The 24,743-nt window shown below is 37.9% G+C and overlaps 2 protein-coding genes across 3 annotated transcripts in view; one reads left to right on the top strand and one right to left on the bottom strand.

Moving 5' to 3' along the window:
• The window catches only part of SPATA1 (spermatogenesis associated 1), a 671,358-nt gene extending 666,426 nt beyond the window's left edge, over nt 1-4,932 (top strand). Inside the window, exon 12 of the mRNA XM_044086829.1 lies at nt 4,663-4,932. Coding sequence (XP_043942764.1) covers nt 4,663-4,806 — 144 coding nt within the window. The 3' untranslated portion in view covers nt 4,807-4,932. The remainder of the gene's footprint in view (nt 1-4,662) is intronic.
• Nucleotides 4,933-19,458: 14,526 nt separating this feature from the next.
• Nucleotides 19,459-24,743, bottom strand: part of CTBS (chitobiase) — a 302,603-nt gene continuing 297,318 nt past the window's right edge. For both annotated transcript variants that reach the window (XM_044085766.1, XM_044085765.1), the window contains exon 7: nt 19,459-20,259. In XM_044085766.1, the coding sequence (XP_043941701.1) occupies nt 20,074-20,259 (186 nt within the window). In that variant the 3' untranslated portion in view covers nt 19,459-20,073. The remainder of the gene's footprint in view (nt 20,260-24,743) is intronic.

Here is a 24,743-nt window from a genome sequence, read left to right on the forward strand (position 1 = left end):
ATACAACTCAAGGCCTGCAAAAACTAGATGCACTGTTGGTGACTACCTGCCAGTTATTTTTCACACCCGCCACCCTCATTCCTTGATCTGTTTTTTAAACTTGATTTTTAAGCAGCCCCCTTACTGTAAATTGAGCTTGATAAGCTCCTCCCTTTCTACACTGCTGTTGAGATCTCAGATTATTAATTTGCCTTTCTTTGTGATTATTTAAAAAAAATGTGCCTTTTGCCTCTCATTGTCTGCTCTACTGATTTACTTGCTCTGAATTCATCATCTAGCAAACTGTTGGATAGTGTATTTTAACACTCTAGCAAGATCTTCTCTGTGTTTTTACATCAGGAAGACTGAGGAATTTCCATCTAGTAGCAGTAAGTGGTAGCCTGGTTTGTATAGGCTAGAGAAACACACTACAGATTCCGGCATGTAATTGTTTTATTTTCTGGAAGGTTTATCAGCTTACCTTGTTGTTAGTGCCTTTATAAATTCTGCACAACTAAGTGGCTCTTAGCTCATTTCAACAAAGCAAAGTACTTTTGTTGAATAATTACACTTTTATAAGTTTTTAATGTGCACTGCTGTTATCTTGAATTACTTATTGCCTTTCCTTAAGCTTGTTTGTGGTAGAATTTCACTTTGGACACTCTTTTATTGTACTTTTACATTAGGAGGACTGGGATTATACATCTAGTGGCAGCAGGTGTTTGCCTGGTTTATCTTAGTTGGGAAGCAGACAAAAGGGCTCTAAGTGTAGTTGTTTTATTGGCCAGAGGTCTCAGTAGTCAGTTTTTTGTATTTCCAGTGCTGGTACAAATTCAGCATGTGGATGGAACTGCTCTCTGTGCCAGTGCCCTGTGCAGACACAAACATATAGAAGAACATTTTCCCTTTAGAAATGCCCATAAAGTAGTCCCTTGTAAAGCAGTAAATAAAAAGCAAATATCTTTCACACTGCTTAGAGCAGCTAGTTGTACACTGAGTAGAAATACTGTTATTTTTTTATTTTATAGCCTAGTCTGCCTCCACCCCCTGCCAAACATGCACCCTTAATAGCCTTCTGTTAGCTCCTATAGGTCACATTCTTGTAGCTCATCAATTATAGGACCAGACAGCAAAGACATGCAGTTTCCTAATTTCTCTGCAGCCAGACTGGTGGATATGAGTATCTTGAGACAATGTAGCAATTGTCTCATGTTACAACCACTTAATCTTTAAAGTAACGGATACAATATGTGAAAGGTGTACACACATGATGTCACTGAAGGCTAAACTCTCACATAAAAGCACACATCAGGTTGTCAAATCCATGTACACAGCACTGCTCACACATAGACCAACATATGCTGAGGCACTTACATGCAATTTTCCTAAACAGAAAAAGACCTCACAGAACAGCAAAGATTATCCTCAGCAAACCCAAAAGTACTCAACAAAACCAACATCTAGCAACACACATACAACCTCAGAGGAGTTACAAATACAAAGCCCATAGGGCAAGCAAACACACTTCCCAGGACTCTAGTCATAGGAGATTCCATTGTAAGACATACTGATGCCCCTCTAATCAGGAACAAGGAGAGGGTAACAGTTAGTTGCCTATCTGGAGAAAGGATCTGCCAAATTATACACGCACTCATGTCACTGCACCACAGATACCAGTATGACTCCATCATAGTACATGTAGGTGTAAATCATCTGAGATGTACCTCTCTATAATGAAGAGAAACATTATAGATCTCTCTGAGCACATGTCTCAGGCTGGTATGAGTCTAGCATTGAGCAGCATATTACCTTCACCAAGAATACCATAATACCAACAAAATATAATTGATTTTAACAACTGGCTGAGTTTCTTTTGTCATTGTAAGGGGATCTAATATTTATCAGCAAGGGATGGTCTACACCTGTCCTGTCTAGGCTTCTGAATACTGGCTAAAATGTTATCCTTCCCCATAGACACCTTTTTAGGCAATGCTAAAAAATTACCAAACCTACTGATTTAACAATGTCAACTCAACAGACCTCAAAGTGTTACTGCTCAGTGCCAGGTGCCCATACAAAAGCTGAACTCCATCCAAGTCCTCCTTAGCCTAAAGAATATAAACATCTGTGCAGTTACTGAGACATGGCTTAAAGCTGCAAACAGTACACCAGCAGTGCAAGGTTTCAGTGCCTTTAACACTTTTAGACCAGTAGCTGCACAGACAGGGGCTAAAGATGGAGGTGTCTTGATATACATTAATAAGCATTCTAGTTTGGTTAAACAGGATGATGTGCTGGAGTTTCTTCATGTGCAGGTCACCATAGATAAAATCCTATACCATATCCTACCAAGCTATAGGTCACCCTCTTTGTCCCGTGAAACTCAGAGAATACTCAAACCTATTGCAGACACTCAACATCTAACCTAACACCTTACTTATGGGGGACTTTATCCTTTTATAGAAGAGGAATCATATACAGCCACAAAGCTGCAGGCACAGAAATTCCTTGACCTTGTAAATACAAACACCCTTAACCAGTTGGTGCATATGCCCACCAGAGGTGGTAACATACTGGACCTTGTACTCACAAATATGGAAGAATGCTGCACCACACCCCCAATGTCGCATCCTGCCTGGTCATGTCTGACTATAAAGCTGTCTCCTAGAAATCAAAATCAACTCGTTAACCCCAGTAAGCATTAGGAACTATTCCAAGGAAAACTATTTTTTATTAAGGGATAGTTTGTCAAAATTTGATGCCTCTCCAAATCCTAAAAACACAGCAACCTGTGCAGAATTGTTCACAGAAACTCTGTACAACCATGTCAATGATTGCATAGTGGGTGCTGTACCTACCAGGAGTAAGCTCAACCTCTTAGCAGAAAAAAATCTAGACAAAACAAAAAATATGGACAGATTTTATATATTGCTCTTATAAATTTAGAAAGGTGCTAGAATAAAAGGTCTTTTTATCAGGCATTTTCTGAAGGATATGAAGTCTCAAATTCAAATGCCTGTCACTATTTAATGAATTAAATCCTAACTGATATGCCACAAAAATAAAAAATCACACATTTTATGAGGAACAGGCCAAGAATATGAGTCAAAAATCTAGACATTCTGCAAAAATCTTGGCAGTTGAGAGGTATGGCCCAAAACTAACTCCAAAAACAAACCACCCTGGTGGTATCCAAGATTAAACAGGTTATACTACAAAAGGAAAAATAAATCATGGCTAAAATCAGGACATATGCAATTCCCATAAAGATGAGAGCACTCTCATTAAAATAAACAGGCAGCAAAGAGGGTTAATTAAGTCCAATAAACCCAATTTTAAGGTCAAGATAGCCTCCTAGGCAAGAGACAACCACAGCGCCTTCTTCAGTTATATCAGAAGCCTCAAAGTTAGTATGTTGAACTGGTGGTTAATGGTGCCACATTCACTGAGACTAGTGATATAGTGAATTTACTGGCTGACAGATTGATTCATTTCTTACTTTGCCCCCACTCACCCCCAGCCACCACCCACAAAATGACTTTAAACATACCCCCTAACTATAAATAGCATGTCCTGGCTACACTCAAGAACACAGACAATGGGCCCCAATAATATCTCAGGATGCCTCCTGAATAGTCTAAAACATGACCTATCAGGGCACCTATATTTACCATTTAACTATAGTTTTAAAACAGGCTTCATGCCAAGAGACTGGAAAACTGCAACAGCCATCCCTCTTCATAAAGGCGGACTATAAACAGATCCTGGAAACTACAAAGCCATTAGTCTGACTAGACTTATATGCAAAGTCATGGAAAGAATTATCAAGGAAATGATCAACAAAGATGTAGAAGACATTCAGACATTGGATCCAACCCAGTATGGCTTTGGGAAGGTCATGTTTACTAAACTTGGTGAACTTCTTTGCTTTATTTCCTGGCTGCAAAGTGGTGCTGGGAAAACCTGGTGGTAGTAACCCGAACATATTAATACAGAATGCCTTAGATTAGAGATAAATGGTTTATGTAATTAAAAATTTCAGATAGCTGCAGTGTAAAACCCGTGTTGATCCAGTCAAAGATTTCACATCATCTCTATGACCTACTGTTTTCTATGAAGGGGCTACCTTGGCATTACTTCTTTTTTATTTTGCCATATTTACAGTAGCTTAAAGCCATGACTATTGTATTTATTTATTGTACATGAGCATATCAGAACAGGAGTTGTCAGCAATGGTAATATTTTATTATTTTGTTTATATCATTACCTTGTGTGAAAATGCAGTACTGCTCCTGAATGAACTTACGAAATTGTGCACATTTGTAAAAAAAAGGCAGATCAAAGTAAACTGACTTCTATGATCATGTTTATTTCTTGCATCCATGTAGCTGATCTTATAGATTGTGTACACACAAAAACAAATTAAAAATAGGAGGTAATGGAAAGTACACCATGCAAATTAAATGCCAAACAGCATGAAGGAAAAATAGTAATCCCTAGTGAGGAGTGCGAACAATGGAGTAGTTCAGCTGATGACGTTTTCAAATTCTCACAGAGTATGGTAGTGAACAATATCCAAGTATTGAGCATGCATTTAAAACGTTGACAAGTTTCTTAGGATTACTATAGTTGATGGAAACAGCTATGTACTTAAAATAATATTTAATTTTTGCTTTCTTGAAGTTAAGAAAACAAGCAGCAGGAGAACTGCGAGCACTAAAGGCTGAACTGGCACAGAAGAAAATCCAGTCTTCACTAATACGACAGACTGGTACACATGAACTGCAAAAGTACTCTTTTACTGGGATTTCGCAAGGGCACACATGATAATATTTTAACTGCTGTCAGTATTAGGAACCTAGCACACCTGCATGACCAATGGATTCTTATTGCTGAGTACTGTATTCTGATAAATGGACATCTAAAGTATTACAACAAAAATGTCAGACTAATTCCTTTTACACAGCATAATTAAAGTAATACTTTTCTGTATAAATGAAGTTTGTATATGACAGAAGGAATTACTGTACTTGCATAATTAAACACTTTCTTGAAAAACATCATTAATTCTTAACTTGAAATGTAAATTGCAAATTTATGGTGTATTTTTCTAATTTTTGCAGATTAGTAATGTAAGTAAAGTACTATTTTTAATTAAAAAAGTACTGTTTTTGTCATATTCGTTCATAGGTTACTTTTATAAACAAATTGTGCAGATTTAAAATGATCATGATTTCTTATAAAACCACACCACCTATCTACAAGAGCTACAGTCAGTCAGTATTAAACCCAATGCCATTTTTCTAGGTGATCTAAACTATCCAACTATACACTGGGAAACCTGCACCATCACCAGTGCACAAGCACAGAGATTCCTGGACTGTGCCAATACAAATGCCCTGGAACAATTAGAGTACCCAATAGGGGAAATAACATCTCAAGACTTAAACCTTGACGTTTTATTATAGGACGTGAGGGAGGACAGATTCATCACCCAGAGACTCTCTGTGCTGTGAAAAAAAATCCGTACATGAGGCAGAGAGCCTCGCTGGCTTTGTTCAAGAACATCCTGCCCTTACTAATACAGGAGCATCTCAAACTGTCCCTTGTACATCTTCAGCAGACTCCTGAATACAACTGAAACCAGAGATTCCTTCCGCTCAAGCTACCTTTAGAAATTTCTTTAAGACAAACAACCTACTCCTAAGTGATACATTGTCAAGCTTCAAATACCCACCAAACCCAGCTAACTGCACTGAATACAGAGATACGTACTTCAGCATGTAAACAACTGCAGCTGTACCCTGTGCAAACAAGTACAGGGCAATCCTCAGAAACAAACCCATACGGTGGAACCACAATATCAACAAGCTTTATAATAAAAGGAAAAGAATTTGACCAAAAGTAAGAAGAGTAATTCCCAGAATGTTAGAGCCCCTGTCATTGAAATAAAGGAACTCAGGAGCTTAATACAATCCACCAAAGCCAAGCCAGTGGCAAAAATAGCTACCCAAGCCAAAGACAATCACAAAGCAGTTTTTAGTTATGTTTGTAATCTGAAAAGCACAATGTAGCTACGTGGAGAGTCGACTGTGAATGATATTACCTACACTGAAGTTGAAGATACACTGCACTTACTGACCAATGAATTTAAATATAACTATTTTATTTTACATTTGTTTACTGGGATCCTATCACAGGTTCAGAGGTTATTCCTAGGCAGATGATTGAGTAGAGATCATAAGTTTCCTAGCCATTGCAGATCCTACTGCTTGCAAACTCTATCCATAAGTGACTGTATGGAGAGACATGCAATGCATTTAGTTACTCATCCATTTTTATGGACTGTTTTTCAAGAGGGTTAGGAAGCTACTTTGTTTAACAGGGCCAGAAGTCTGTTTCAGAGGAGAGAAATTCTTTGGAGGAGGTTTATATCCCACCAGCAGATTATATGCTGCAGTGGAGATTAGTGTTCAAGGTGTTATAGTCTTTGCCCAATCACACAGGGCTAGGCAGAGGCCTCCCCACTGTAGCCTGTATGAGATGGAGAGGAGGAGACAGAACTTTTAAGGCATTCTGACTTGCTGAAGGAAATCAGACCCTTGATTTTCACAATAGGGAAACAATGTTTTTTCTTGAAGGTGGAGCATGTGCTTGGAAATATGCCAAGACAAACATTACATTCTATTATGGGCCTAACAAGGAAGGAGTACAAATGGAAGAGAACATCCTTGTACCTAGAAGATACAACTTCTGTAACCCGTTGGCCTACGTAGGATTATTTTCTAATGACATTACACATATGGTGGTTGAAGGTAAATGCCAAATAAAATTCCCAGGTCCCAAACATCAGTGTTGATTTTGAGGGTGGTGTCATTTACATGTACAAGAATGCTCATGTTTTCAACAATCTGTACCATTTAGCTTTATACCACGGTCTTGGGAATCAATGGTTTCAACATATTGATATATTAGTCCCAGTTGTAAACCCTGGTAGTCATCGAGAGAACTAATGATAGCTCCAAGTTTGCAATCATAAGCAAAATTGTTCATACAAAGATTCCTGACATCAGAGCATTAAATACCACATAGGACTGGCCCTAGTACTGCACACCCTGGGGGACTATTAATGAGCCAGGTATAGTGGGTTGTATATGGATTCCTGTTTACTTTGATTTTGCACCAAGCCTGTATTTTCATCTTGGCCATTCAGGACGGATACAATCTGTTGTAAGACAAAAGCACTCAACTACAATTTTACTAATGAAGCAAATTGTTTTGCTCTAGTGCTCTGTAGTGCTTGCCTGGTGATATATTTTCTTCTGACCTTGAGCACTGGGGCTCTGCAGTTTTCTGTTTTAAGTAATCTAACTTTAGTCAGAAATCACCTGAATAGGTTTGGACCTAAAACAGAAAAGGATCTTAAGGCACATGTTAAAAAGTATCATAGATGCTAACCAATTGTGATGAGGTTAGACTTTATCAGAGATCTTGTACACAATGTAACTGATAATGTTGCTTATTAAGAACTGCAATAGTTTAAATTTAGTAGTTTTAAAAATTAAGAAAACCTTCAGTTTTGCCCTATGCATTACGAGCAACCATTTAAAGTCAACAAAGATTTTACAGTGATGCTACTTTCTTGGTGCCTCTGATAAATTAATATGCCTCACTGTTTCTTCTACAGTAATGCAAATCCAACTATTTTGGTATAAAAATGCCAGAGCTGAGGGTAAACTATTTTTCTAACAAAAAAGTATTATTGCAGAAACAGGTAGTAAATGAGGTCTGAGCAATTCCTATTACTGACCTCTGTGATTGTTACTATTGGCATACTGTCACAGCAAATGAGAAATATTTTAATCTGCATTGTGAACTTTATTTGTAACACAGTTTGCAGTATTTTAATGGTTTTCTGCTTAGCAGTGGGCTCCTAAAAGTTAAAAAAAAAACAAATGATAGACAGAAGAGATACTTACATTGACATATTTAAACACATGCCAATTAGTGATGGATTAAAAATACAATGAATTTGTTTTCCTTAAAATGCAGACACATTCATGGCATGCAATGACAACCTCTACACAGAAAATGGGCTGCATCAAAATATACTGAAAATGAATGTCAAGAAACTTCAGAGCAGCGAAGTGGAAGGTTGCCATATGTGCACCTTGGTTTGGTCGAGTATACATCAATACCTGGGATTGTTCAACTTATCATTTGATTATGTGGTGAAAACTCAGTCTTTTCTATGCAGATTAAAAGCACCATTTTATTTTTTTTCAAAAGGCATGTGAAAGTACAAGATGTGCGAGTACACACTGCATTTTCTTTTATTATGCATTGACCACTTCTGTGAAGATACTTGGGTTACAAATAGGATATATGAAATGCACCCAAATACCACTGTTAGCTCTATTACGACAGTCAGAAAATCATAATCACGGTCCTTATTCTAAAGTGTATCACAATTGTAATCTTAATAGTGTTTCTAAGAACACAGTCTGATAACATTTTATGTCTGCATAATTAGAGTGATAGAAAGAGTAACAAGTGACAGTTTAAGGCTACAAAATGTGTATAATGCAAATGCAGTAAATTGCATTAAGAAATCCTGCATTGCTGAATATACAAAGTCAAAACCGTATGTCTAGCTAAGTGCACCCAGAAACAAACACAAGCAATGAAAGCACAAAAATCCGGGAACAGCCACCAATAATGTAAAATGTTTTAATATATAAAAGCAAAGCTTTCAAATATAAAAAAAACTCTTCCACAGTGCATTAACAAAGAACATCAAACTTAAGCGCACACACATACACACCTAATAAGCCAGCTAATTAATCAATGAAATGCACAATCAAACTCAGTTACGTAGACATAAAATGTGTGTCTGTGTCACACACACTTACACAGTGCCATGCTGACAGACTCCTAACCAAGAAGACTGAATGCTGTAATTAAATCAAAAGGGGCTTCAACAAAGTATTAGTTTAAGGGTGTGCACACTTATGCAACCAGCTTATTGTATATGTTTTTTTATTTTTTTATATTTTTCCCCCTAACAGATTTGTCTTTCAATTGAATTGTACAGGTTATAGGCCAGATTAAAAGTGGAAAAAGTTTTGAAATGATTTATTGTGGTCTCATTTTTTATATCATAAAAACCTGGCATTTTAACATAGGTGTGTAAACTTAATGTCCACTATAAAATATATATATATCTATATATATATATATATATATATATATATATATATAAAATCTATATATGGTTCCACTTCACAATGTCAAATTACTGAAAACTCGAACTTCATATGGTCGAGACCATATGATCAAGTTTTCAATAACTTGAAATTATGAAGTGTAATACTAAAAAAAAAAATATATATATATATATATATATATATATATATATATATATATATATATATATATATATATATTTTCCCAAGATATATTTCAGAACATCAATATTCAAGATGTATTTCAGAACATCATCCACTTACTGGTTTTTATGCTATTTACAAGAGATTAAGACCACGATTGTGGTTAGCTCGAAGAAAGAAAAAAACAAAAAACTATCCATTTATACTCACACATTAGTTTTTATAAATTTAAAGGAGTAAGTCGCATCAGTACACATTATACAGAAAATTAGTTTCTATTCTCCTTCCAATTTTCAATAAATGGGACCGTATTCTACCTTTTAACTTGCAGTTTGTTTTCTCTATATAGAAACAATTACATTTGTCACAATTTTATTTATTTATTTATATTTGTTGACCGGGAGTGTTCGACTGGATGTAGGTCCATTTTCAGTGGAGGCCCGGGGAGAAAAGCTCTACAGTTAAGATAAACAGACAGTAGTTACATTGGATTACATAGTGATTAACAATTTAACATAGCAATTAATTACAAACATATTTACAGATGAAGAACATAGTACATCAGTAGACAACTAGAATCTTTATCTGTGAAGTACATAACAGACATTAACAAATGTTACAATAAGAAGTTCCTGCTGCATAATAAGTACTAGGCTTATGAGCATCTGAGCTTGCTATAATCAAGGTAGTTAGTGGGGTGGAAAGAAAGGTAGTGGTTGGATGGGTGGGTAATATTAGAGTGGGAGTTGCAAGGGCATAGCCAGCATGTTTTTAAGTGCGCTTTTAGTAAAGTTTTGAAGTGGGTGCATGATGGTACGGAGGTAATTGTGGGTGGGAGGGAGTTCCATAATTTGGCTATGGCGCAAGAGAATAGTGCTTCACCAGAAGAGTTATTGGCTTTAGTGATCTGCAAGTGATTTTTGTTGCTGGATCTTAGTGGTCTGGTGGTGCGATAGGGTTGGAGTAGATTCTGGAGGGATGGGACATTTAGTGGATGGTTTACTAGTTTGTGGGTGAGTAATAGTTGATACCACTGAAGGAGGTGAGGGAGTTCAAGCCAGCCCAGTTCAGCAAGTGAGAGACGGTGACTATGGCAGGATGCCCCTGTGGCGAATTTGGTGATTTTGTTGTAGCAGGTCTCTAGCTTGTTTAGATCACATTGCCTTAGGTTGGTATATATTGGAGAGGCATAAAGTAGGGTGGAGATAAGGTGGGAATTTGCTACTGAAATCTTTGCTGCTTTGGTGAGAGGTTGCTTATTTCTGTATAACGCTCCTAGTTTTTTGTGGACATTTTTTTATGGTCATGGATATGTGAATGTCACATTTTAGTTTGTCTAATTCCACTCCTAGCAATTTGGTGTGTTCAGTTGGGTATATAGTGGTGTTGTCTTTTGCTGTGATGTTAAAGTGAGAGTTGTTTTGATTATGTTTGGTGGGTTGGAAGATGAGTAGTTTAGTTTTGTTTATAAACCAAGTTTCAACAGGGAAAAGGCTTCCTGTGTTACTTTTTGCAGTTTGGTTGAGTCATCTGCGTATTGCATGAGTGTGCCATGTTTGGTGGCAGAGGCTAGAATATTGGTGAAAACAGAGAAGAATAGGGGTCCAAGGATGGATCCTTGGGGAACCCCTATGGAGACAGGTAGTTGGGGAGATATGTCATTCTGCCATACAATGGTTTGTTGGCGGTCAGACAGGTAACTCTGAAACCAGTTGGTGACTGACAGAGAAGGATAGGTTATTGAGGACAGAGATGAGTTGTTTGTGTGGGACCATGTCAAATGCTTTAGATAGGTCTAGGAAAGTAGCAGAGGAGAGATGGCCATTGTTTTTATGCTGAAGGATAGTGTTAGTAAAGGAGAGTAAGGCAGTGGTGGTGCTACGGTTTGGTTGGAAACCATGCTGAGCATTGGAAAGGATATTGTTAGTAAAGAGGTAGTCTGAGACCTGAGAATATATGCATCTCTATAGTATTGGAGAGTGGAGAGAGAATAGCTATGGGGCGGTAATTGGTTAGTTCTGTGGAGGGGCCGCCTTTGTGGAGGGCAATTATATGTGACACTTTCCACAGTGTGGGAACGTAACTTTCTGACAGAGATTGGTTAATCAAGATGGACACTGGGTAGGCCACAGCATCAGCTGCGATTTGTAGGTATTCACTTGGGAGGTTGTCTGTTGCTAATTTGGTGGGATTAAGTTTAGTTGAGTTTTTTTATGCTGGCGGTAGGTACAGGAGAAAAAGAGAAGTCAGTGGGGAGATTACTAGTTGAAGGTGTGGGTTGGAGGGGGAGGAGGGTTGCGTTGTTTAGCTAGTGATAGTATGGTTTGTGTGAAGTGTGTGTTGAATGAGGTAGCAATATTTTCGGAGGAGTGAGGGATGTTAGGAGGAGGAGCACTGACTTTACCTGGGTGGAGGATGGAGTTTATGGAGGACCAGAATTGTTTGGGGCTGTGTTGGGAGGAGTCTAGGGCAGACTGGCAGTGTTGGAATTTGTCCTGTTTTAATAGCTTTTTAACTCTATTGCATAGTTCTAGGAATTTCTGTCTAGTTGGGGGGGTTTTGGTTTTGCGCCAGTTCTCCTAGGCTTTATCCCGGTTTTTCATTTCTGACTTGGTGGTTTTCTGTAGCCATGGGGAAGGTTGAGCTTTCGTTCTGGAAAGTCTTATGGGGGCATGGTAATTAAGGATGCTCAGGAAGGTAGTATTAAAAAATTCACCTGCGTCATCAAGACTGAGGTACTTTAGGGGATGCCAGTTACATTCTTTGATGGATGAGATGAATGTGAGTGGGTTAAAGTTTAGTTTTTTACATATTTGACGGTAGATGACAGGCTTAGCTTGGTATAGGTATTTTCTGAAAAGGAATGTTGGGGAGTGATCACTGAAGCTATCTGATAAGCAGCCTGTTATATATAACTGGGGGCTCTTACTGACTAGTATCCAATTCAGGGTAGTGTGCTTACTGGAGTTTTTATTTATCCTTGTTGGCGACTGGACTAGTTGGGTGAAGCCATGAAGGTTTATATGATGGATTGGATTCTTGCCAGAACAGGATTGCCAGTCAATATTGAAATCACCTAAAATGATAGTTTCTTGGGGGAGATGGTGGGTAGACCAGCTGCGGAGGTTTTCTAGTGGAGGGATGTTTTGGCCAGGTGGGAAGTAGCATCTAATTATGTTGGTTTTGTTTTGGTTTATTTTGAGGTTGGTATATATTATTTCTTCATTGCCTATTTGTGGAGCTGATGATTTTAAGATCTGGATGTTTAGATGCTGTTTAAATATTATAGCTACATCGCCTCCTTTCTTGTTTAACCGGTCTACTCTTAGTATGCCGTAACCGGTAGGGAGTATTTGCTCACTGGTAATGTGAGGTTTTAGCCAGGTTTCTGTCAGGATGACTATATCTGGGTAGTACAAGTCTATGGTGGCATGGAGTTCATGGACTTTTGTTGGATATACTTCTAATATTTAGGCTTAGTAGAAGGAAGTCACTTGGCTTTCTATTGGCTGTGACATGGGAGAAGTTGTGGTTTCTAGTCTGATTATGAGGACTGGAGTTAGAGATGGTAGGGCCAGGGTTGGGGTGGATGTCTCCACTTAGGGCTAGTTTTGATATGCATGAGGTTATTAGTTTTCTCAGTTTTTGAATGTGTTTGTTTACTAGGGAAACTTTATGACTGTGCTCTGTGGGTAATAGTTATGGTGGGAGGGATACTATGTTAAGTTGTAGGGATGCTTTATGTTTGAGTTATATAGTTGGTAGAATATGCGAGGGGTGCATAGGGATGGTTCTTGAGTTGGTGGGAGGGGAGCCGAGTGAGGGTGAGACATGCGTGGTGGTGTGAGTAGTAGTAGAGTGGTAGTGGTTGAGTGGAGGAATGATGGAGCTTTGGTAGGATGTAAGATATGCAAGGAGAGTGCATGCAGTGAGCATAGGTAAGGTATGCTTGTACATGTTAGTTGAGGTGTGATAGTAGTGGGAAAATCGAGGAGGTAGTGTTGGGTTAGAGCTGTGGTTGGCTATTGGAAAGATGGGAGGGGTTTGTGAGTGTGATAAAGGTAGGACCACTGGGGGTGGGAGGAAATAGGAGGCAGGGTGGGGAGCAAAGCGTGCAGAGACCCTGTTAGTTGCTCTTATGAGGGGGCTGGAAACAATCAGGTAACAGAGTAAACTGATAAATGAACATATGATAGTAACAAAGGGTGGCTGTAGTTTTTAAAAATGGTGCCTGCCACAGGTAATATTTATTAACTTTGGGATTGGCTTAAAATAAACAGGGAAGGGGGAGAACAAGGGTGTGAGCAGGCAGTTCTTTTGTACTGCTGCTAATGAGCCAAAGCAAAGACAAGTTTGTGTTTAAGAAACAATCAGAAATGACCAAGGTCTGCTCTGAAACTATAAGTCATTTCTTAACCATTTCTCAGGTGGAAAAACAGGATAACCTTGTATCAGTAGGCTACTGTGGTCTCAGTTTAAATTAACAAACACACAATATTGATCAGTTATGGATACTATTTGCTAACAGAAGGGAATAAGGGAGAAAGTGGAAGATGAGTGTGTGTATGTTGGGGGGGAGGGGTGCTTACAAGTCAAAGCACAGTGCTCTCCAGGGGAAAATGAATATTGGCTCAAACAGGTAGACACATACTCAAAGTTAACTTTAGCTGTTTGCAGACAGTTCAGACCTGGACTGCGCTTTTCTTATAAGAATGATAAAGGTGGTACCGCAGTTGAATACTTAAGAGTGGTGTTAGGTTCAAAGTTAACTTTAGCTGTTGGCAGACAGTTCAGATAATTATACACATTTTCCTTATTACACATTGCTGAAGTTTTGAATATAAACATTGGTCAATCAATTGGATGTATATATTTGTACCATATTTTGTGCCAATATTTTTTTTCTTTCCTTGCACGCTAAGATCTTTATAACACAATTTCTGTTTCAGGTTCATTTCCCTCTTATAAACAACATTTGGTCTAGTCCCTACATACTTAACTATGTCTCGATTCAAACATAATACTAACCAATTATTTCTAATGATGATCTGTACCTGCGTTGTTCGTTGACTGTATTTCATGATGTAGCCCATCTTCCTACTAGTTCTACCATTCATACTTGCTTCTATAAACATCCTATTTGAAAAATATGGTTTAGCATAATTTTCTCTTTCAGAAATCATAACGCCCATATTTGCTTCTATTAAGTTATTATTATATCCTCTCTCCCTAAAATTCTCAGGCATTTCTGATGCAATCTTTATGAAAATGATGCATCTGTGTATTCAGCCCACTGGCCCTTAACAGCTGCATTTTTACCACTCCATTATACACATACTTAGGATGTATACTGTGCAAGTGTACATATATGGCGTTCCTATATATCTTGATGTCAAGTACTCCATTAATAAGGCACAATGTGATGTCTGAAAAGTTTATCTCAACATCAGAATATTTCATTTAAAAAAAAAAAAAAAAATTGTAGACCGTTGTAAACTCTACAAATTTGCATAATGGGATTTTGTCCCCCACTCCAAACAAAAAATATGTCATCCACAAACGGTTTATAAAAAGTAGATGTACATTATGAGTTAGACCGGCATCAGGCACAAATTTATCTTCCCAAACTGACAAAACTATATCTGCATATGTGTTCGCGACAATCATCGTTACACCTGATTTTGGATAGAAATAATCATTATTAAATTAAAAAACATTATTATTCAAAACTTCTAATAAAAGACATAAAAGTTCTATTTTCATACTTGTTAACTCACTATAATTACATAAATGGTCCCTAATAGATTGATCACAGGAGTCCTTATGTTTTACAGTAAACAGTGATTTAACATTTAAAGTGATTAGAAGCACATTCTGTAGAGTATTACCAATGGACCAATTATAAAACAAACTTAAAAAAAATATTTTTATATAACTTTTGCAATAGCTGAGGTGCGGTTCCAACTCCAAATCTAAATATTGCTACTGTAGTCCATTTTCTACCAGAGACAATAAGTCTCATTCTTGGTTGTCCTTATTTTTATGTACCTTAGGTAAACCATAAATAAACACACTTGCCTCAAGAAACCATAATCCTAGGAGATATAAACATTGACTGGAACTGCTATTGCAGCAGCCTCCCTACAACCCACATTAACCTATATGGTTTTACTCAAACTATTACATCCCCCACCAGGATCAATAAAACTAACCAGAAAGCTAGAATATTAGACTGGATTCTCATAAACCATCACCCTCACAACTATGATTCAGGAACCCTCCCTGATATAAGTGACCACTCACACTTACCTATATTATCAGGCACAAAACCCATACTTCCAATCCTACATCTGTCAAAAATATCAGATCCAAAAAGAACTTTAACCCTGAGCTATTCGAAAAAGAACTAAGAGCTTGCAACTGGTCTCCCTTAAAATACCTCCCTTTAGAAGAAGCCATCAATTACTTTAACTCTAACTTTCTTGAAATTCTCAACCAACATGCTCCAACCAGATTAATTACAGTTAAAACCAAGTCTGCCCCATGGCTTTCAAAAGCAACCAAACACAAAATGTACCTTAGAAATAAACACTGGGCCAAATGGAGAATGACGAAAAACCCTGTTGACCAACAAACCTTTAGACAGTTAAGAAATGACACTAAGAAAGCTATACTCTGATAAAAGAAATTACTACCTACAATTCCAACAAACTAATCAAAACAACCCTCAAAAATTCTGGACTAGCATTAACCAATTACTCCACCCAGGTCAATCCACCACACCTAACCCTCAAGATACTGACCATACTAATCCCATGAATACAGCCAATACATTCAATACCTTCTTTACTAATACTATCCAAACACTGGCTAGTCAGCTATCACCCAATAGCTTCACTCTACCTTCCTATAACTCTACCTCACCCCCTCCTTTTCATTTACAACCTGTCCCAACTACATACATTGTAACCCTCATACAAAAACTAAAACCATGCTCTCCCTCAGCAGATCAACTACCTGCCGATTTTCTACAGATATCAGCCAAAGCTATAGCTTATCCTATTTCCATTCTGATCAATAGGACTATTACCGAAGGTCACATACCTAGCCTATGGAAAGTCTCTCATATAATCCCCCCCCCATAAAGGTGGACACTCAAATGAGCTCTCCAACTACCGCCCTATTGCCCTTCTCTCACCCCTAGCAAAGATCATGGAGAAATGTATCCATAGGCAATTACTTGACCACTTAACCCCAAATAACTTACTTTCTAGCTGTCAACATGGTTTCAGACCTTCACACAGCACTACCAATGCCCTCCTTTCCTTTACAGATTGCATAAACAAAAAACGTAACCTTAACCTTTCTTCAGCAGTATTCATTGACCTGTCCAAAGCATCTGACATGGTCAATCATCAGATTCTCCGCAACATACTAGAATCCCTATCATTTGATGCACCTTCTATAAAATGGTTCCAGTCCTACCTAGATAAAAGACAACTGGCAGTAATTTGGCATAAGACTCTTTCTACCCTCCAACCAGTTACCCTTGGTGTCCTTCAAGGGTCCATACTAGGACCTCTCCTCTTCTTAATATGACCTTCATCTAGCCATCCCCCAAAGCCACATGCATACAATATTGCTGATGACTCCACACTTATATGCTCAGCCAAATCCACATCTGAACTTTTCTCTCTTACCCAGAAAGCATTTAACACAGTTGAACAATGGTTTACACAGCGTTGTCTTCTTTTGAAACCCAAAAAACTGAACTCCTCCTCTTTAATCCAACTCGCAAGTAAGTCCTCTCCATTTGATTTCTCAGTTATATCCACTAATGGCACCATTATATAACCCGACACAACCACCAAACTATTGGGAATCACCATTGATAATTTGAACTTTGACATCCATATCAACAATACAATAAAAACTGTCAATAAAAAACTTGGCTCACTCTAAGATTAAATCTTACCTTTCTCCCACAGCTAGAACAACCACAGCTCATACTCATCTAATCTCTACCCTCTATGCCTCACCTATTTTTACTAACCTTTCTAAAAATAATCTTAGCGAACTGGAAACTTCCTACAATAACACCGCTAGATTTGCAACAGGAAACCCTTACAGAACCCACCACTGTATAAATATAAAGCAGCTTGGATGGCTTGAACTACAAAACGTGATTAAATTCCATCAACTAGCCATTGCCCATAAAACTCTTTATAAACCTTCCTGTACTCCTATTCTATCTACCCTCATCAATCCATACACAAATCTGAAATCACTACGTTCCTCACACAAAAATCTTCTATATACCTCTAAACCTAACAACAAGGCTGGTGAATCTCTCTTCTCTAATGCTGTTGGAAAAACCTGGAATCTTCTCCCCAGCAACCTTTCCTCTCTTCCCTATCACTCTTCAAAAATAGACTAAAACTCTACCTTAGAACACACTGGTTGTGCCCCTGTACTAAACCTGACTAGGCTTCTATCCACCTGATTAAACTTAGCTCTGCCTATCCCTCACTACTCATAAACCAGTACATATTATTTTACCTATAAATATAGATTTCCTCCTAAACTACACTGTGCCCAGTCTCTCTATACACTTCCTACTGAAAAATATATATTTTTTTCCTTTTATATCTGTATATAATTAACCTGTCTCCTTCTTTTGACCTTAGTCTTTCTATTTATCTATATTTTATAGCGGCATATTGTATAGTATAAGCATTCTTGCACTACAAGTTTTTTTTGTCCTCACAGAATTTTATGTTTTAACCTGTAATATTCATTTTTTTACAATTAATGCTGCTATTTAGTCATCTTTTTATTTTATTTTTCTGTTGATGTACCTGAAATCTGCTTGTTTAATATGAATATTTTTATTTAGTCTTATTTTGTATATTTATTACTAAGATTTTCATTTATCTGTATTGGAGCTCATCTCCCCGGGCCTCTACTGAAAATGGACATGTATCCAGTTAGACTAGCCCGGTCAACAAATGTAAAATAAATAAATTAATTAATAATAAATAAATAGTTGGATCTGTCACATACATATAACTACACATCTCTATAGTTATACTACTGTCCATCAAGAGATCATATAGCAATGTTTCAACTTTAAAAATAACATTCCTTACATATATCCTGTCAACTATTTGAAAAGTTCCAGATTCAGATAGAAATATCATACATTGCTCTGTTATAGTGTTCTCGAGCCATAAGAACCGTCACACCCCCTTTTATTGGCGGGTTTAATAATAATAATAATAATACTATCACTAAGTGCACACAACTTATACAATGCTTTTCTTTCATGTTCATTTAAGTTATAAAACTTATTATTTTTACTTTTAAAGAAAGTATCACATATTTGTTATTCACACACCTTACAAAATGCATTGACTATAGGTGTCCTTAAAAATACAAATGTATTCGGTCTACTTAAAGTCCCACTTACTGAATCAGTAATATTAGGATCAGTTGTATATAATAATTTTAAGTCTAAGTTACATGCAAATAATATCAACTCATTCAGAGATTCATTGATGTTACCTTCAATGGAAGGAAAAGTTAAACTTCTAATACTATAAACTTGTGTTGAGTGAAAGAATGGGAGGATAAATTGAGAACCATTCCCCAAATTCATTCAGGGCTGACTGGCCCCATGCTTTTGTTGCATTGCTGGATACAGACACAGATTGCTGCAACAGCCAAGTAGGCAATGAGTTGGAGATCTCGTATTTTGTATGTTTTTCTTACTTTTTTCCCCCCGCCAACCAGTGCATAAGATTTGTCATCTATATTTCACGCTGCCAACTCCAGGTATTTGGAAAAAATGGTTCCAGCGATGAAAGGAAACAGGATTATCAGGAAATGAGTTTGTGTACTTCTGTCTACAGTTATTTGATATCACCTCAAACTGGCAACTCAACACTTTCTGATGCTGCAGTTTTAATTTGGATAGGTCACTCACAAAAAGTATCTTGAATTTATGCAATTTCATACAAACAACTTGACATATTAAAGTAATAGGCAGATCTTGATTCACCAAAGGAAAGACTCTTGTCAACCAAATAGCTTTCTGTCTAGGAAAATAGAAATATTTTATTTTATTTAATGTCTTGACAAATTTTAGCCACCAAAATTCCAGTAATAAAACTTAGGGGTATGGAACAGTATGGTTTACACCAAACTAGTGCATTACAAGAATCACTTCAGTTCTGCAGCTATTCACAATGCCATTCCTTCCAGAAAATGGTACAGGTGTAACAGAAAGTGGAATGCAGCAGTAATGACCTAAGCTATTATATACACAGACAAAATTCAAGTGTTACTGTCACACCACCATTTAGGCAATTGGATTATATACAGTCCGGTGGCTTTAAGCTGCAACAAATTTATAGCACAAGCAATCATTTAAAGAAAATAGGATAATTTGGAATTTTCAGCTATGTCCATACACATTTGGGAGACTTGCATACATAAACAGAAGCAACTTACTTAACATACTTTCATTTTACTCCCTGAAGTGACCACACATTTTGAAAATTCAACACCATACAAATATCATTTAGCATGTAACTCACACTAAAAATAATAGCACAAGTATTTCACTCATATTCAGGAGGAAACTCAAGTGCTACAAATCATGAGGCATGAAAGTTGGTGGTCCAGAATTACAGTACTTCTGTTGCTATGGCTGAAGGGCATCCCACATATCCTTTGTCTGCTGCTTTGCTATGGGATCATCTGTATAGTCGAGGAGATTTGCATTCCACATACCAATACCTCTGAGACCAAGATTCTTCACGTAAGCTGCCCTTAAGGAAATGCTCTGTGGGTCATCATACCATACCTGGTGCACCTGGCCACCACTGTCCTACATAAATTAAACAAAAACCTCTTAAATGATTTACAGACAAATATACAGACTAGTAAAAAAATAAGCATTGTCCACAAAGAACTGAATCCCTATCAGAATTACCTGTCAGTAACATAATTGCCACTGATTTTCACAGTCCAGTATTTGCTTTTACCTAAGGTTACTGTATTTATAATTCTGCTACAGTCCCAAGTCTGAAAACATTCATATTAACACCAGTCTGCTATAATCAGTCCAGCTTCTTAAGTAAATATCAGTATGCTTGATGATGGTGTCTGAAATTATACTCACACAAAATGTCATACATATAATGTGAGATCTTTTAGCACAAGTTAAAATGGTCTTGGCTTGGGTCAAAAATAAAAGCTGCAACTTTCAAAAGGCAATCTACAGGCAGCAGCCTTAGCATTCTTCTCAAGCTTGATAATGAAACCATTCAAAGCAACAGGAATTATTTATGCTCATCAAAAGGCAATCTATAAGCAATAGCTTTAGCATTACTCTCTGGCATAATACTGAAATCATTCAAAGCAACAAAATTTATGTTCATCAAGTCAAAGGTGAACTTATTCATTTTACAGTTTTTCATAATGTTGCCTGGGATTTTCAAAGTACTCTTCTCACGAACAAACTGTGAATTTCTGATAACTGCTGCAAAGGTGAATTCATAAAGAATGTGCATTTCCTTTATGTTATGAAAAGTACGCACTTCTGTAGATAGCAAAATACCACATTCATCAAATAATATGAAAAAATGTCTGTATTGTAAACTAAAGGACAATACAGTGAACACTTGCAAGTCACGTGCAAATACTAACAAAAAAAACAGGACAGGATTAATTACACTCCATGTAGGAATAGCATTACTCCTACATGGAGTGAATGGTGTCTGTGTCCGCATCCCCCTCTCGGCAGTGCCTTGCATATTAATGAAGAAGCGATACTGAGATGGAGCCGTGTACATGGACACGAAATCAGGGCAAGGGCCATGTTACAGTAGTGCTCACAGATCTGTAACATGCCCTCTGCACTGTCAAAGTGACGTACGGTACTTTAGAATAGAAAACCGTGTCCGCGGACACTGAAATGATGAACGGGAAGGGAATGCAATGCAGGGTGTGTGTGACAGGTACTGTATCACACCCCCTGCATTGTGAAAGTGCTGTATGGCACTTTACAAACAAAAACTGTGTTTGCGGACACTAAAATACTGAATGGGAAGTGAATTTAATGCAGGGTGTGTATGACAGGTTCATTACCACCCCCCCTGCATTGTGAACATTCCGCATGGCATTTTACAATAAAACACTGTCCTCAGACACACATTTCTCAACCTCTTAAAGCAAGAAGTGTGGACAATGCCTATTGATTAAAAGTGAGATAAAAGCCCAAAGAATAGGGACAGTTTATAAATATTACACTTACAAACTTAGAAGCTTAGAAGTTGAATGACAGGTTTTGCGCATTAGCATGGATTTTCATGAAGAGTATGTGGCCTGAAACTCAAATGCTTATTTTACACACACACACACACAAATAAATATGATTATTTTTTTTCTGTTGCATTTTAAGCATAGCTTAGCGGGTTTGTGTGCCGCAGCACTTTGCTCAGCAGTGCTTAAAACATCATGAAGAGCTACATAGAAATGTATAGCTCAAATCTTAACTCCAGAGTTAGTTTAGCGGTTTGAGTTCCGGGTTTGCATGCAGTATGTGCATGGTTTGAATACCAAGACAGGCCATTCAGCTTTTACATAGGAAAGCACTGTTTAAATTATTTTATTTTAAAACTCCACTGCCAATCATGAGTGTCCCCCATTTAAACACAAGTGTCCCATACAGTACAGTCACACCCCAAGGTAATGTAATCAAAGCACATAGGGGGACGTCATGTGAAGTAAAATATATGCACTTACTAATAATTCAGTAAAGAGCAATTAGTATCCAATTCTTAAGTTTTTTTTTAAGATGAAAACTGTTTGCACTGAGCTCAGTTTTGCGAAGCAATGCTAATCTAAGTTAAGCAATGCTTAAACAGGACCACTGTAAGCGGTATTCAGCTCAGCTGAGTAGATCCGCGCACTACGCACTGCTCACCACTTGCTATTTTAAGCACAGCTCAGCGGGTTTGTGCACTGCTGAGCTTTGCTCTGCATTTTCAAAAATGGTCCAATGATGGCAAAGGGCAGAAATATGGCCTTATTTAAACCGCACAGGTGGGAATACAGGCATAACCCATTAGAGTTTGATCCCTGTAGGAGCTATGTCAAGTGCTAGTGAAGGAGCATGCTTTTGGGTGCAGTGCTGGGACATTTTGGAGGCTAGGGTCATGGCTAGGCTTCTTGTAAAGAACCATGATATCAAACTGCTGCAAGGCCAGTACCAGGGTTCAAAATACAATGCTGAGGCCTGGGACAGTCTGGCAATTGAGCTCACCAATGCCACTGGCATCCCCCACCCTGGTGAGCAGCTCCATCACCATTATGATAACCTCAAATGGAGGAAGGGGGCTCTCTTGGCCCAATGGATCCAAGATGCTTGGGACTGGAATGCCCCAGGAGTCTAAGTATTTGATCTGTTACTTTATCAACTTGTAGTATGTCTTTTAGACAGGTATGCATAATGGTGTGATTTTTCCACCACAGCTGCAGAGGAGAGGGCTCATAATGTAGAAGGCCATGGAGGATGACTGGAGTGGCTGCGCTGACAGTGTGGTTGAGTGCAGATGTATCTTGCAATACATATAGTCCAATAAATAAGAAAGGGCAACTGTTTACCATTATTAGGTATAGTGTGTTCTGAGTGTACTGAATAAATGCGTTGTTAGATCATCATTTAGATAATTAAGTAATGCCGGGTACTGTGTAATACAGATGAAGGCAGCAAACAAGCTACTATTGATGAAAGGAAGCCAATATGTTATTAATACTGTGTAGGAATGCATCTGTTTATAAGCTATACTGTGCTTGCTGCTGTGAAAGTAATCACTGACATACATTCTTCATCTACAGGATATGCAGTACAACTGAATGTAGAAGTTAGACTGTAATGAAGCACTGTGTCATTTTACCCACAATAAAGCTTATTCCAAAAAACCGTTGTGTTTAATCTTGTCCGTTACTGAAGAAATACAAGTGTACAGGTGCTACACTGCAAATATGGCTATGACAGCATTACGTCACTGAGGTTTGTCTGCTAAGCAGCTGTTATGCCAAAATGTAGATGTGCAGCTGTAAGACAAGCTATGTAGAAAATTGATAGATGTTCGGCATTAAGATCTGAACCTTGAATAGTAATGTGTACTGTATTAGACTCTGTCCCAGCAGCATTGTCTTGTGTTAACCTTTGCATTTCAGCTACATGTATTCCTCAATGTAGGTATGCTGATGCAGGCAAGTATGAGACTGTAATAGGTGGAGTGTGCAAATGTATATGGGTCGGGTATGCAACCCAGCACCCTGCCATGGTCTGTACAGATCACACATATTCACATCCACTAGGGGTTAAATGTGTACACCTGCATTCAAAGTATTAATACACAGTTCACTATCTATTATGCATGAATCAGGGGCATGCATGTTCAACTGTCACTACAGTCTTCTGTGACACTCCAGTTATATTTCAAGGTTAGACTGTGCAACCAAGTGAGTTTTAGGCACAAATTAATCAGTCAGGCATCAGACAGCAGTACCCCGGTAGCTCACTGTGATAAGAAATAGATGCAGGTTATTAAGTTTTCCACACACAGACCACGGTTTGAATCTCAGGACTAGTACGAAGATGTATTTCTAGTTACTCAAGCAATCCTGAGTATATACAGAAACAGTCAGGTAGTGTTAACAGATATATTTTCTCCACAGGGGTCACAGGTAAAGAAATGTTTGTATTATCTGTATGAAGAGTATAGTAATAAATGGTGGACAAATGTTATAGTGTCCAACCCCATGCCTACAAAGGACAGCAGGATAGGTATATAGAACATGCACTCTTCCAGAGACATGTTTCTCAAGTATCACACTGTCACGGCTAGTGAGCACTGTTGCCAATAACCTTGTACACGCATATAAATTCAATAAAAGTATGCCATTAACACACACACACACACACACACACACACACACACACACACACACACACACACACACACACACACACCATCAGTACAGGGTACACCTCGTTAGTCATATATGTAACCCTGTCATGTATGAGTCCCCTCTACTCATGTACCTAGAGTTGTCAGTTTGCCCCATATCATTTCAGGTTAACAGTTTAACAGGTAGGTATGTGTTACAGAAACTACAGGCCACAGGCAGATGTAAAGTGAGGGCAGAAGACCTGTACAGTATTGAGCAGTACTGTTGTGAAAAATATAAGCCTATAAAGTTGGTAATGGACTTTTTTCTCTCTCCCCACCCCTTATCTGCAGTAATAATTATTACACATACACTAAGGGTATGCTCTCAAAACCTAATGTTGGGACT

The sequence above is a fragment of the Protopterus annectens genome, chromosome 10.part0, assembly GCF_019279795.1.
Source record: "Protopterus annectens isolate FY-2018-M chromosome 10.part0, PAN1.0, whole genome shotgun sequence".
Taxonomy (NCBI): Eukaryota; Metazoa; Chordata; order Ceratodontiformes; family Protopteridae; genus Protopterus; species Protopterus annectens.